The 14,871-nt window shown below is 37.9% G+C and overlaps 1 protein-coding gene across 1 annotated transcript in view; it reads right to left on the bottom strand.

Moving 5' to 3' along the window:
* The window catches only part of LOC129624634 (ATP-binding cassette sub-family C member 4-like), a 369,352-nt gene that overhangs the window by 255,925 nt on the left and 98,556 nt on the right, over positions 1–14,871 (bottom strand). The window contains exon 4 of the mRNA XM_055542789.1: positions 8,605–8,829. Coding sequence (XP_055398764.1) covers positions 8,605–8,829 — 225 coding nt within the window. The remainder of the gene's footprint in view (positions 1–8,604; positions 8,830–14,871) is intronic.

Here is a 14,871-nt window from a genome sequence, read left to right as displayed (position 1 = left end):
ACATGATGTACTCTGCATATGAGTTAAATTAGCAGGGTGACAATATACAGCCTTGATGCACTCTTTCCCCAATTTGGAACCATTCCATTGTTCCATGTCTGGTTCTAACTGTTGCTTCTTGACCTGCATACAGGTTTCTCAGGAGGCAGGTAAGGTGGTCTGGTATTCCCATCTCTTCAAGAATTTTCCAGAGTTTGTTGTGACCCAAAACAAACAAAGTAAAAGGCTTGAGTGTAGTCAATGAAGCAGCAGTAAATGTTTTTCTGGATTCTCTTGCTATTTCTATGATCCAACGGATGTTGGCAATTTGATCTCTGGTTCCTCTGCCTTTTCTAAATCTGGCTTGTACATCTGGAAGTTCTCGGTTCGTGTACTGATGAAGCCTAGCTTGGAGAATTTTGAACATTACTTGGTTGCATGTGAAATGAGTGCAATTGCTCAGTAGTTGGAACATTCCTTGGCATTGCCTTTCTTTGGGATTGGAATGAAAACTGACTTTTCCCATCCTGTGTTCACTTCTGAGTTTTTCAAATGTGCTGGCATATTGAGTGCAGCACTTTCACAGCATCATCTTTTAGGATTTGAAATAGCTCAAATGGAATTCCATCACCTCCACTAGCTTTGTTCATAGTGATGCTTCCTAAGGCCCACTTGACTTCACACTCCAGGATGTCTGGCTCTAGATGAGTGATCACACCATTATGATTATCTGGGTCATTAAGATCTTTTTTGAATAGTTCTTCTGTGTATTCTTGCCACCTCTTCTTAATATCTTCTGCTTCTGTTAGGTCCATATTATTTCTGTCCTTCATTGAGCCCATCTTTGCATGAAATATTCCCCTGGTATCTCTAATTTTCTTGAAGAGATCTCTGTCTTTTCCATTCTATTGTTTTCCTCTACTTTTTTTGCATTGATCACTAAGGAAGGCTTTCTCATCTCTCCTTGCTATTCTTTGGAACTCTGCATTCAAATGGGTATATCTTTCCTTTTCTCCTTTGCCTTTCACTTCTCTTCTTTTCTCAGCTATTTGAAAGGTCTCCTCAGACAATCATTTTGCCTTTTTGCATTTCTTCTTCTTGGAGATGGTTTTTATCACTTCCTCCTGTACAATGTTATGAACCTCCATCCATAGTTCTTCAGGCACTGTATCTATCAGATCTAATGCCTTCAATCTATTTGTCACATCTACTGCATAATCATAAGGGATTTGATTTAGGTCATACCTGAATGGCACAGTGGTTTTCCCTACTTTCTTCAATTTAAGTCTGAATTTGGCAATCAGGAGTTCATGAACTCAGTCACAGTCAGCTCCCAGTCTTGTTTATGCTGACTGTATAGAGCTTATTCATCTTCCGTTGCCAAGAATATAATCAATCTCATTTTGGTATTGACCATCTGGTGATGTCCTTGTTTAGAGTTGTCTATTGTGTTGTTTGAAGAGGGTGTTTGCTATAACCACTGCATTCTCTTGGCAAAATGCTGTTAGCCTTTGCCCTGCTTCATTTTGTACTTTAAGGCCAAATTTGCCTTTTAATACAGGTATCTCTTGACTTCCTACTTTTGCATTCCAGTCCCCTATAATGAAGAGGACATCTTTTTTGGCTGTTAGTTCTGTAAGTTCTTGTTAGTCTTCATAGAACCATTCAACTCTAGCTTCTTCAGCATTACTGGTTGGGGCATAGACTTAGATTACTCTGATATTCAATGGTTTGCCTTGGAAACAAACAGAAATCATTCTGTCATTTTTGAGACTGGATCCAAGTACTGCATTTCAGACTCTTTTGTTGACTATGAGGGCTACTCCATTTCTTCTAAGGGATTCGTGTCCACAGTAGTAGATATAATAGTCATCTGAATTAAATTCGCACATTCCAGCTCATTTTATTTCACTGATTCCTAAAATGTTGATGTTTACTCTTGCCATAACCTATTTGACTACTTCCAATTTACCATGATTCATAGATGGAACATTCCAGGTTCCTATGAAATATTGTTCTTTACAGCATCAGGATTTACTTCTATTACCAGTCACATCCACAACTAGGTGTCATTTTCATTTTGGCTCAGCCTCTTCATTCCCTCTGGAGCTATTTCTCCACTCTTCTCCAGTAGCATATTGGGCACCTACCGACTTAGGGAGCTCATCTTTCAGTGTCCTATTATTTTGCCTTTTCATACTCTTCATGGAGTCCTCAAGGCAAGAATGTTGAAGTGATTTTTCCATTTCCTTCTCCAGTGGACCACATTTTGTCAGAACTCTCCACCATGACCCATCCATTTTGGGTGGCCCTACACGGCATGGCTCATAGTTTCACTGAGTTAGACAAGGCTGTGATTCAAGTGATCAGTTTGGCTATTTTTAAATGTAGCTTGCTCCTTGGAAGAAAAGCTATGACAAACCTAGACAGCATATTAAAAAGCAGACCCATTACTTTACCAACAAAGGTCTGGGAAAACTGGACAGCTACATTTAAAAGGATGAAATTAAACCATTCTCTAATACCATATACAAAAATATACTCAAAATGTATTAAAGACCTAAATGTAAGACCAGATACTATAAAACTCCTAGAGGGAAACATGGGCAGAACACTCTTTGACATAAACCAATGCAGTGTATTTTGGGGTTTTCTCTCTTAAAGTAAAAGAAATAAAAGCAAAAATAAATAGAAAAGAACTAAACTTAAAAACTTTTGCATGGAGAAGGAAATCATCAACCAAATGAAAAGAAAAGATACTGAATCGTAGGAAATATTTGTAAATGATATGACCTATATGGGATTAATATCCTATGTATACAAGCAATTTATATAACACAACATCATAAAAACAAGCAACCCTATTAAAAATGGACATAAAGAATTAAATGGACATTTTTCCAATGAGGAAATTTGAATCAAAACCACAATGAGATATCACTTCACACCTGTCAGAATGACTTTAATCAAAAAGAACATGAATAACAAATTCTGGTAAGGATGTGGAGGAAAGGTAACACTCATACACTATTGGTGGAAATGTATATTGGACAACCACTGTGAAGAACTGTATGAAGGCTTGCCAAAGAACTAAAAAGAAAACTACCACATGACCCAGCAATTCAACTTCCTGTGATATATCCAAATAAACAAAAACACTACTTCAAAAAAGATACATGTACCACAATGTTCATATAAGCATTATTTACAATTCTCAGGATATACAAGCAACCTAAGTATCCATACACAGACATCCAATCACTGCAGATAGTAACTGCAGCCATGAAACTAAAAGAAACATGATCCTTGGAAGAAAAGCTATGACCAACCTAGACAACATATTAAAAAGTAGAGACATCACTTTGTCAACAAAGGTCCTTCTAGTCAAGGCTATAGGTTTTCCAGTAGTCATGTATGGATGTGAAAGTTGGACTATAAAGAAAGCTGAGCACCAAAGAACTGATACTTTTGAACTGTAGTGTTGGAGAAGACCCTTGAGAGTCCCTTGGACACTAAGGAGATCAAACCAGTTAATCCCAAAGGAAATCAATCCTAAATATTCCTTAGAAAGGATGATGCTGAAGCTGAAAATCCAATACTCTGGCCACCTGATGCCAAGAACTGACTCGTTGGAAAAGACCCTGATGCTGGGAAAGATGGGAGGCGGGAGGAGAAGGGGATGATAGAGGATGAGATGGTTGTATGGCATCACCAACTCGATGGACATGAGTTTGAGCAAGCTCCAGAAGTTGGTGATGGACAGGGAAGCCTGGAGTGCTGCAATCCATGGTGTCACAAAGAGTCAGACACAACTGAGTGACTGAACTGAATGGAACTGATGCTAAATGAAACAAGTCAGAGAGAGAGAGGTAAATACTGTATGATATTTCTTATAAGTGGAGCCTAAAAATACAACAAACTAGTGAATAAAACAAAAGAAAAATAGGCTCACAGATACAGAGAACAAATTAGTGGTTACCAGTGAAGTGGGGGAGCCATATAGTGATGGGGGAGTGAGAGGTACAAACTATTGGGTGTAAGGTAGCCTACAATGATATATAGTACAACACAGGGAATACAGCCAATATTTTATAATAACTGTAAATGGAGTGTAATCTTTAAATATCATATAAAATTTTCTTAAAAATGGAAAAAGAAACAATCCCTTAAGGCTAATCAAGTAGGCAAATTAATGCCTTTGGAAAATGTTTACTTTCATGTAAGCAACATGCCCTCCTGGAGAAGGACATGGCAACCCACTCCAGTATTCTTGCCTGGAGAATTCCATAGACAGAGGAGCCTGGCAGGTTACAGTCCATGGAGTCGCAAAGAGTTGGACATGGCTGAGCAACTAAGACTGTCACTTTCACTTTCAAGCAGCATGCCAGGAAGGGTCCAATTTCTCAAAGGCAACATTCCAAAGAACTAGCGGGTAGAGAAAGAAAACCAGTTGGACAATGGCTTACATGTGGAACAAAGAGTAAACTTTGAGTGAAACATCACCTCACAACTAATATAAGAGTTTCATAGTGTACTTCTGGTGAAATTTCCTATTTATTTATTTATTTATAGGAGTTAAACATGATCTGCAAAGACAAACTTCTAGACAATTTGTAGGGAAACCTGAGTATTCATCTTCTAAATAGAAGGAGGTGCAACAGAATAACAAACATGATGATTGAGGACAAGGAAGATGCTTGACTGGAGTGTATGGGCATCGTGGCATTTCCACATCAACTAGGAACAAATTAGCTTATGTTCTACAATCTATGACTGACAGTGACATGCCAGGCCCCCAGTTTCACACTTGTTGTTGTTCTTCAATTGCTCAGTCATGTCAGACTCTTTGCAACCCCATGGACTGCAGCACATCAGGCTGTACTGTCCATCAACAATTCCCGGAGCTTGTTCATCCTCATGTCCATGGAGTTGGTGATGCCATTTAACTATCTCATCTTCTGTCACCCCCTTCTCCTCCTGCCCTCCATCTTTGCCAAGAACAGGGTCTTTTCCAACAAGTCAGCTCTTCGCATCAGGTAGCCAAAGTGTTGGAGTTTCAGCTTTAGCATCAGTCCTTCCAATGAACATTCAGGATTGATTTCCTTTAGGATTTACTGGTTTGATCTCCTTGCACTCCAAGGGACTCTCAAGAGTCTTCTCCAACACCACAGTTCAAAAGCATCAATTCTTTGGCACTCAGCTTTCTTTATGGTCCAACTCTCATATGCCTACATGACTACTGGAAAAAAAAAACATAGCTTTGACTAGACCTTTGTTGGTAAAGTAATGTCTTTGCTTTTCAATATGCTGTCTAGGTTGGTCATAGCTTTTCTTCCAAGGAGCAAATGCCTTTTAATTTCAAGGTTGTAATCATCTGTGGTGATTTTGGAGACCCCCCCCCCAAAAAAAAATAAAGTCTGAAACTGTTTCCATTGTTTCCCCATCAATCTGCCATGAAGCGATGGGACTGGATGCCATGATCTTTGTTTTTTGAATGCTGAGTTTTAGCCAGCTTTTTTTTTTTTAACTTTACAATATTGTATTGGTTTTGCCATACATCAACATGAATCCACCACAGGTATACGCGTGTTCCCCATCCTGAACCCTCCTCCCTCCTCCCTCCACGTACCATCACTCTGGGTTGTCCCAGTGCACCAGCCCCAAGCATCCAGTATCGTGCATAGAACCTGGACTGGCGACTCGTTTCATATATGACATTATACATGTTTCAATGCCATTCTCCTAAATCATCCCACCCTCTCCCTCTCCCTCTCCTACAGAGTCCAAAAGATTGTTCTATACATCAGTGTCTCTTTTGCTGTCTCGTATACAGGGTTATTGTTACCATCTTCTATTCCATATATATGCATTAGTATACTGTATTGGTGTTTTTCTTTCTGGCTTACTTCACTCTGTATAATAGGTTTACCCAGCTTTTGAACTCTCCTCTTTCACTTTCATCAAGAGGCTCTTTAGTTTCTCTTTGCTTTCTTCCATAAGGGTGGTGTCATCTACATATTTGAGGTTATTGATATTTCTCCCAGAAGTCTTGATTTCAGCTTGTGCTTCATTCAGCATGGCATTTTCCATGATGTGCTCTGCTGCTGCTGTTGCTGCTGCTGCTACTACTAAGTCGCTTCAGTCATGTCCGACTCTGTGCGACCCCATAGACGACAGACCACCAGCCTCCCCCGTCCCTGGGATTCTCCAGGCAAGAATACTGGAGTGGTTTGCCATTTCCTTCTCCAATGCATGAAAGTGAAAAGTGAAAGTGAAGTCGCTCAGTCGTGTCTGACTCTTAGCGACCCCATAGGCAGCAGCCTACCAGGCTGCTCCGTCCATGGGATTTTCCAGGCAAGAGTACTGGAGTGGGGTGCCATTGCCTTCTCCGGATGTATTCTAAATAGAAGTTAAATAACAAGGGTGACAATATACAGCCTTGACGTACTCCTTTACCAATTTGGAATCAGCCCATTGTTCCGTGTCCAGTTCTAACTGTGGCTTCTTGACCTGCATACAGGTTTCTCAGGAGGCAGGTATGGTGTTCTGGTATTCCCATCACTTTAAGCATTTTCCAGAGTTTGTTGTGATCCACAAAGTAAACGGCTTTAGTGTAGTCAATGAAGCAGAAGTAGATGTTTTCTGGAATTCTCTTGCATTTTCTATGATTCAACGTATGTTGGCAATTTGATCTCTGGTTGCTCTGCCTTTTCTAACTCTAGCTTGAAAATCTGGAAGTTTTTGGTTCATGTACTGTTGAAACCTAGGTTGGAGAGTTATGCACATTACTTTGCTAGCATGTGAAATGAGTGCAATTGTGCAATAGTTTGAACATTATTTGGCGTTGCCTTCTTTGGGATTGGTATGAAAACTGATCTTTTCCAGTGCTATGGCCACAGCTGAGTTTTCCAAATTTGCTGGCATACAGAGTGCAGCATTTTAGCAGCAGCATCTTTTAGGATTTGAAACAGCTCAGCTGGAAAAAAGTGGTCCACCGGAGAAGGAAATTCAAACCATTTCAGCATTCTTGCCTTGAGAATCCCATGAAAGTATGAAAAGGCAAAACGATTTGACATTAAAAAATGAACTTCCCAGGTCAGTAGATGCCCAACATGCTACTGGAGAAGAGCAAAGAAATAGCTCCAGAAGGAATGAAGAGGCTGAGCCAAAGTGAAAACAACGCCCCATTGTGGATGTGTCTGGTGGTGAAAGGAAAGTCCAGTGCTGTGAAAAGCAATATTGCATAAGAACCTAGAATGTTAGGTCCATGAATCGGGTTCACATAGCCCAAAGATTAACAAGACTCTGCTCAAAAAAGGCTGAGGAAAGATATCTTTAATTTGCTAAGAAAAGTATTCCTAAAAAATAGAAGTTTCAGATAAGTAGCAACCAAGTAAAAGAAGTGCTTGTTTTCATTTAAATTGCTTGGTTTTATCTTTCAATGAGGATTTTGTTTATTTTTAATGATATATATATATATATATATATATATGTGCACAACAAGATGTTTGACATAAATATACACTGGGAAATGATTGCTATAGTTAAAACAGTTAACATATCCATTGCCTCATGTACTTATCTTTTTGTGTGTGCAGTGAAAACACTTATAATCTATCTCTCAGAATATTTCAAATATACAACATGGTTAAATAAGGATTTTTTTTTTTTAATGAAACAGCCCAGGACAAAGAGATATCTAAGATCTCATTTATCAAGAGCTTTCCAGCACATGACACTGGTGTATCTGTGGCAGTTCATTTGTAAAGACGTTGAAATACTTAACTCCTTTTATACTAGATAAGACTAGAGTAAAATATAGAATAATTTTACAGCATTTCTCAATACAAAAACACTAGAAACATCAAACCAGATTTTATTAAAGCTGCTATAATGCATACTAAAAAAAAAGCAAATATTGTATTAAGAAAATAACTTAAATGAATAGCAACATAAATACCCTCTAAAATTGCTTAAAACAAATTAAAATTTCAAGTTTTCTCCCAAACACTCAACCATTTTTTTTAATATTATCAAAAACAATCAGAACTGCAGAAGATCATGAGTGAGTCTAATTTGGCACAGATTTCACTTATATTTTTATTTAGTAAGCACAATTATATTAAACATGACTAGATGCATCATGTAAAATATAATAACTTATTTTATTAAAAACATATTTTTCTCCTAAATTTAATGTTATAGATACAATCACTGAAGTCACTTTTAAACACAACTTTGATGTAAATGAAGGTTTAAATGAAAAACAACAAAATCTCCATGAATACCACAATAAGATTTAGGCAAGAAAACATTGAAAATCAGTTTGATAATTTTGATACCTATTTTTTAATTAGCTTTCAATATAAGTTTAATGGGTATTATGCACCAGCCTATGCATAAAGTTATCAAAGGCAGCCCTGGTCTGATCTCCAAACAAAACTTTTCATTATATATTGGTAAAGTTTGCTCAAACAACAACAAATTGGCTTGAAACAAATATCGAGTATCTCTGGCAAGGAGTAAATGACACCAGTTACAAAATTTTTAATCTACAGAGAACTTTCCCAAAATATTTCTGATTCTCCAGAGGAGGTACAAACTTTTGTACCAAATGACACTTACCTTGCAGTAAATCATATGGCACATGGCTACTCTTAATCTCATTCCTATACGCTGAACGTAATAGAAGGAAAAGTGCACCAGAATTGACCAAATGAAAAGGCAGACATTCAGTACAGCAGTGTAGCCATAGGTTTTGAGCAAAACCCCAGAATCAGAGGGATCAAACTTTTGAAAGTGAGTAAGTAAATCCTCAAAATATCTCGGTAATAGTACTCTGAAGGTTTCCTAAAAGGGAAGGAAAAGAAATCTTAATTAGAAATACAAGCCATACAAGTTTTTCTTATCACTTTTTTTTATTTAATTTTTGCTGTGGTTCAGTTGCTAAGTCATGTCCATTTCTTTGTGACCCCCATGGACTGCAGCATGCCAGGCTTCCCTGCCTTTCACTATCTCTCGGAGTTTCCTCAAACTCATGTCCATTGAGTCAGTGATGCCATTTAACTATCTCATCCTCTGTCGCCCCCTTCTCCTTGTGCCCTCAATCTTTCCTAGCACCAAGGTCTTTCCCAGTGAGTTGACTCTTTGCATCAGGTGGCCAAAGGATTGGAGCTTCAGCTTCAGCATCAGTCCTTCCAATAAATATTCAGGATTGATTTCCTTTAGGATTGACTGCTTTGATCTCCTTGAAGTCAAAGGGACTCTTTAGAGTCTTCTCCAGCACCACAGTTTGAAATCATTAATTCTTCAGTGCTCAACCTTCTTTATGGTCCAACTCTCACATCTATACATGACTACTGGAAAAACCAAAGCTTTGACTATGTGGACCTTTACTGGCACAGTAAAGTATAGTTGATTTCCAATGCTATGTTAGTTTCAGGTGTACAGCAAAGTGATTCAGTTATACATATACATATATCTATTCTTTTTCAGATTCTTTTCCCATATAGGCTATCACAGATTATTGAGTAGAGGTCCCTGTGCTACACAGTGCTGTCTGCTCACTGTGTGATGCTTTGCAACCTTATGGACTGTAGCCTGCCAGGCTCCTCTGTCCATGGGATTCTCCAGGCAAGAATACTAGAATGGGTTGCCACTTCCCCCTCTAGGGGATCTTCCTGACCCAGGAATCAAAACCACATCTCCTGCATCTCCTGCATTAGCAGGTGGATACTTCACTACTAAACCACGAGGGAAGCCCCATGCTACACAGTAGGTCCTTGTTAATTATTAGTATCAATTTCATATATAGTAGTGTGTATATATTCACCTCAAAGTCCTAATTTATTCTTCCCCCTGCCTTTCCCCTTTGAAAACCGTGTTTGAAGTCTGTTTGGAACAACGTTCATTTGCATCATTTTTTTAGATTCCACGTATAACTGATACCATATGATATTTGTCCTTCTCTATCTGACTTACTTCACTCAGTGTTATAATCTCTAAGCCATCCGTGTGGTTGCAAATGGTATTATTTCATTCTTTTTGGTGACTGAGTAATATTTCATTTTATATACATACCACATCTTCTTTATCCATTTCTCTGTCAATAGACTTTTATATTGCTTCCAGACTATTGTAAATAGTGAAGCAATGAACACTGAGGTGCATGTCTCTTTTCAAATTAAGGTTTCCTCCAGATACATGCCCAGTAGAGGGATTGCTGGATCATGTGGTAGTTCTATTTTTTAGTTTTTTTGAGGAACCTCCATTCTCACCAACAGTGTAGGAGGTTTCCTTTCTCTCCACATCTTCTCCAGCATTTATTATTTGCAGACTTTTTGATGATGGTTATTCTGACTGGTGTCAGGTGACAACTCATAGTTTGATTTGCATTTCTCTAATAATTAATAATGTTAAGCATCTTTTCATGGGCTTTTTGGCCACCTGTATGTTTTCTTTTGAGAAATGTCTATTTAGACCTTCTGCCAATTTTTTTGATTGGGTGTGTGTATATATATATATATATATATATATATATATATATATATATACCCAATCAAAAAAAAAATATATATATATATATTTTGAGCTGCATGAGCTGTTATATATTTTGGAGATCAATCCCTTGTCAATCACTTCATTTGCAAATATTTTCTTCCATTCTGTGGGTTGTCTTTTCATAAAAGGAGAAATCAACATTGGCACAAGAATAGTGGGGGACTTTAGCACTCCATTTACATCAATTGACAAACCATACAGACAGAACAATCAATAAGGAAACAGAGGCTTTAAATGACATATTAGACCATATGGACATAATTGATATTTATATGGCATCCTATATGAATGCAGCAGAATACACATTCTCTTCAAGTGTACATGGAGCATTCTCCAGGATAGCTAACATTCTGGGCCACAAAGCAACCCTCAGTAAATTTGAGAACACTGAAATCATATCAAGCATCTTATCCAACCACAACATTATGGATTACAAATCAACTACAAGGGAAAAACTGTTAAAAAAAAAAAAAAGATATGAAAGCTAAATAATATCTTACTAAGCAACCAATGCATCACTGAAGAAATCAAAAAGGAAACCAAAGAAATACCTAGAGACAAATGAAAACAAAATGATCCTAAACCTATGGAATACAGCAAAAGCAGTTCTAAGAGGGAAGTTTATACTAATACAATTTTATCTCAGGAAACAAGAAAAATCTCAAATAAACAACCTAACCTTACACCTCAAGCAACTAGAGAAAGAAGTACCAAAAAAAAAAAAAATTCAAAGTTAGGAGAAGGGAAAAAATGATAAATATTAGTGCAGAAATGAATTAAATAGAGATAAAGAAAATAATAGAAAAGATCAATGTAACTAAAAGTTGGTTCATCAAAAATATAAGCAAAATTGATAAGCCTTTAACCAGACTTATCAAGAAAAAAAGGAAGAGGGCTCAAATCAACAAAGTTAGAAATGAAAAAGGAGACATCACAATGGACACTAAAGAAATACAAAGAAATATGAGAGACAACTACAAGCAAATATATGCCAATAAAGTGGACAACCTCGAAGAAATGGACAAGTGTTTAGAAAAGTAAAACTTTCCAAGATTGAAGTTTGAACCAGGAAGAAATAGAAAATATGAACAGACTAATCATAAGTACTGAAATTGAAACTGTGAGTAAAAACCTCCCAAAAAACAAAAGTCCAGGACCCGATGGCTTCACAGACAAAGATACCACAAAAAAAAAAAAAAAAGAAAAGAAAAAGAAAATTACAAGCCAATCTCACTGATGAACATAGAAACAAAAATCCTCAACAAAATACTAGCAAATCAAATCTAACAACACATTAAAAAGATCACACACCATGATCAAGTGAGATTTATCTCAGGGAGGCAAGGACTCTTCAGTATATGCAAATCAATCAATGTGATATATTATATTAATAAATTGAAGAATAAAAGCCATATGATCATCCCGATAGATGCAGAAAAAGCTTTCAACAAAATTTAACACCCATTTATGGTAAGAACTCTGCAGAAAGTGGGCATAGAGGGAACTTACCTAAACAAAATAAAGGCCATATGCCACAAACCCACAGCTAACATACTCAATGGTGAAAAGTTGAAAGTATTTCCTCTAAGATCAAGAACAAAAAAAGGATATCTATTCTTGCCACTCTTATTCAACATAGTTTTTAAAGTCCTAGCCACAGCAATCAGAGAAGAAAAAGAAATAAAGGAATCTAAATTGGAAAAGAAGTAAAATTTTCACTGTTTGCAAATGACATGATACTATACACAGAAATTGCTAAAGCTGCTACCAGAAAACTGCTAAAGCTCATCAATGAATTCAGTAAGCTTTCAAGAAACAAAATCAATACCCATAAATCTCTTGCATTTCTATACACAAACCAGCTTCACCTTTATTATTAGCATATTAAAATGGCATTTTCACAAAATGCTACACTCATGGCTAATCTAAAAGAAAAATATACAGATCCACTCTCTTCTATAAGACAAGCAGACAATAGCTTTAAACTTAAGCCAAAATTTTCCAAGGTAATAAATCCTTGGTACACTGTGTTTGGTACACTGTGGATGCTCAATAAATATTACATCCAGTGTTTTGGAACACATTTAGTAAAACACCAAGTGAGTCTTTGCCTAAGATGAATGAGGAAAAGGTGACAGAAGAAGGATAAGAGATTTGCTTCCATATGAACAAGCCCTGCTGGTAGCCTGCCCCTGTCCCCTGTAGTCTCAACATCCCAGCCCGACAGAAAGTCAAGATGGCACATGTAGGCATGACACACTCCTGCTATTATCTTTTGCTTTAAGAGCCTTTATGAACTGATACATTGGCAAAAAAACAGATCCAATCTTTCCCAGCCAGAATTCCACATGTCAGCAGATCAAGATATCAGACTAGCTTTTGTTGGAGTATCACAAATAAACCAGGCTTGGGAGGTTCCCAGACTCTCAGCTCCAGGTGGCACTGCATCAATATATCTCTAGACCTTAGAAGCTGGGATGTTCCTTGGAGTTAAAAGTTAAACACAGCAGAAGACAAGCTAAAAATAAAACATCCATGGTTCTCCATCAGCCACACACTGCAGGTGTTGGTTTGGAAGAAATGATTTCTTCCCCAGAGCAAAAATTTAAAATACTAAACCAATCAGTTGGGAGGCATTAGGGCTTAACTCCTGAGTAAGACTTACAGAAAACAATTGTCTTTCCCCAAATAAATAGCAACACTTGCCCACCCTGCCAAATAGCCACTCCACCAAACATCCTACTACTTCCTCCCTGTAGTCGCCCCTTGAAAAAGTACCCTTTTTCCCCAGCAAGGAAAATCAAACTCTCCACACGAATTCAAGTCACAAAAAGTAAACACTTAGGCCCTCAACATCATTTCCTCCACAGACCTGTCAAAAGACAAAATGCCAAAAGCTTGGAAATCTTTCTGGAACTCCATTTTGAGATAAAATTTTCCTTTTAAGCAATCTCCTTACTAACACAGACAAGGTAAACAACTGACAGGTCTGCTTTGATAGTTCTCTTCTGTCTATCTGAAGTTGAGGAACCCATGCACAAAAGGAAGGGAAAGTAGAATCCAAAACACCAAACATAAGACAAAACTAACAAGCATTTTCTGCTCAGCCAACTAGTACCCAATCAGGATATGTACAGAAAGCTATCCTCATCCCTCAGATGGGTGTGACCTGAACCCCAACACTCCTGTTTTGTTGCACACACATGTTCACACCCTGCATCAACTGCTTTGTTTTCCAAGAGGTCACAGAAGTTTTCATCTACTATAGAGAAGTAGGGCTTCCCCAAAGGCTCAGCGTTAAAGAATCTGCCCGTAATGCAGGAGATGCAGCAGAAGCTGCAGGTTTGATCCCTGGGTCAGGAAGATCCCCTAGAGAAGGAAATGGCAACCCACTCCAGTAGTCTTGCCTAGAGAATCCCATGGACAGTGAAGCCTGGCAGGCTATCATCCATGGGGTTGCAAGAGTCAGGCACGACTTAGCAACTAAACAGCAACAATAGAGAAGTAAGCAAATAATGTTAGTTAATTATGAGTAAGATGATCAAATCAGAGCAAGATGCTCAGTTCTCAAAAGCACAAAGGCTCACTATTACTTTTCCAGCATGCTTCATCATTCATTCCAAGGGGCATGAACAGCTTAAAAGAGCCCCTCATACGATAGATGATAAAACACACTTTTTATAGAGTTTACTGAGGTGGAATGGGAGGCTTGCACAGAGAAGCAAGAATGTCAAACTGGACACATGCACAGTTCCAGCCCAGGTATGGCCAAGGACAGCCCAGTGCTGCAGCCTGCAAACCTGGGGCTCTCCACCAGAAGCCCAGCACTTAACACCTGCCTTCCCAAACTGTTCTGAAACTTATGATTGTCTCTGGGAGTCACTGTTGCCTGTTACTCAGCTCTTCGATTTAGCCTAACATTGGTGTAATTATAAAAGAAAGTAAGAGCAATATCACCCACCAAAGAGCATACCAACAGATGCAACAAATTCGGGGGGGGGGGGAGTGCAAATAAAGGTACGTCATTACTGCTTAAGTGTCAGGATTTTTATACTAAAAGGTATCATTTAATAACCCAGTTGAAAAAACAGTCTCATTAAGGAGTAATGCTAGTTCATGTCCCATAGCTTGAACTCCTCTGTCTATTCTTGATCCTGAACCTCAACTAGTAAGAAATACAACAGCTGAGAAAATAGTCACTATCAAACCTGAAACTAAACAGATAAGTAGGAACAAGGACAAAAATCACCCTCATAAATCCTTCACTTTTGACACGAATCTATGACCCAATGAAAATTCTTTCCACAAACCAACTAAAAATAGTTTTATTCC

Source organism: Bubalus kerabau, chromosome 12, assembly GCF_029407905.1.
Source record: "Bubalus kerabau isolate K-KA32 ecotype Philippines breed swamp buffalo chromosome 12, PCC_UOA_SB_1v2, whole genome shotgun sequence".
NCBI lineage: Eukaryota > Metazoa > Chordata > Mammalia > Artiodactyla > Bovidae > Bubalus > Bubalus kerabau.
Note: the sequence above shows the minus strand (reverse complement) of the source record. Positions and strands in the feature narration are given on the sequence as shown.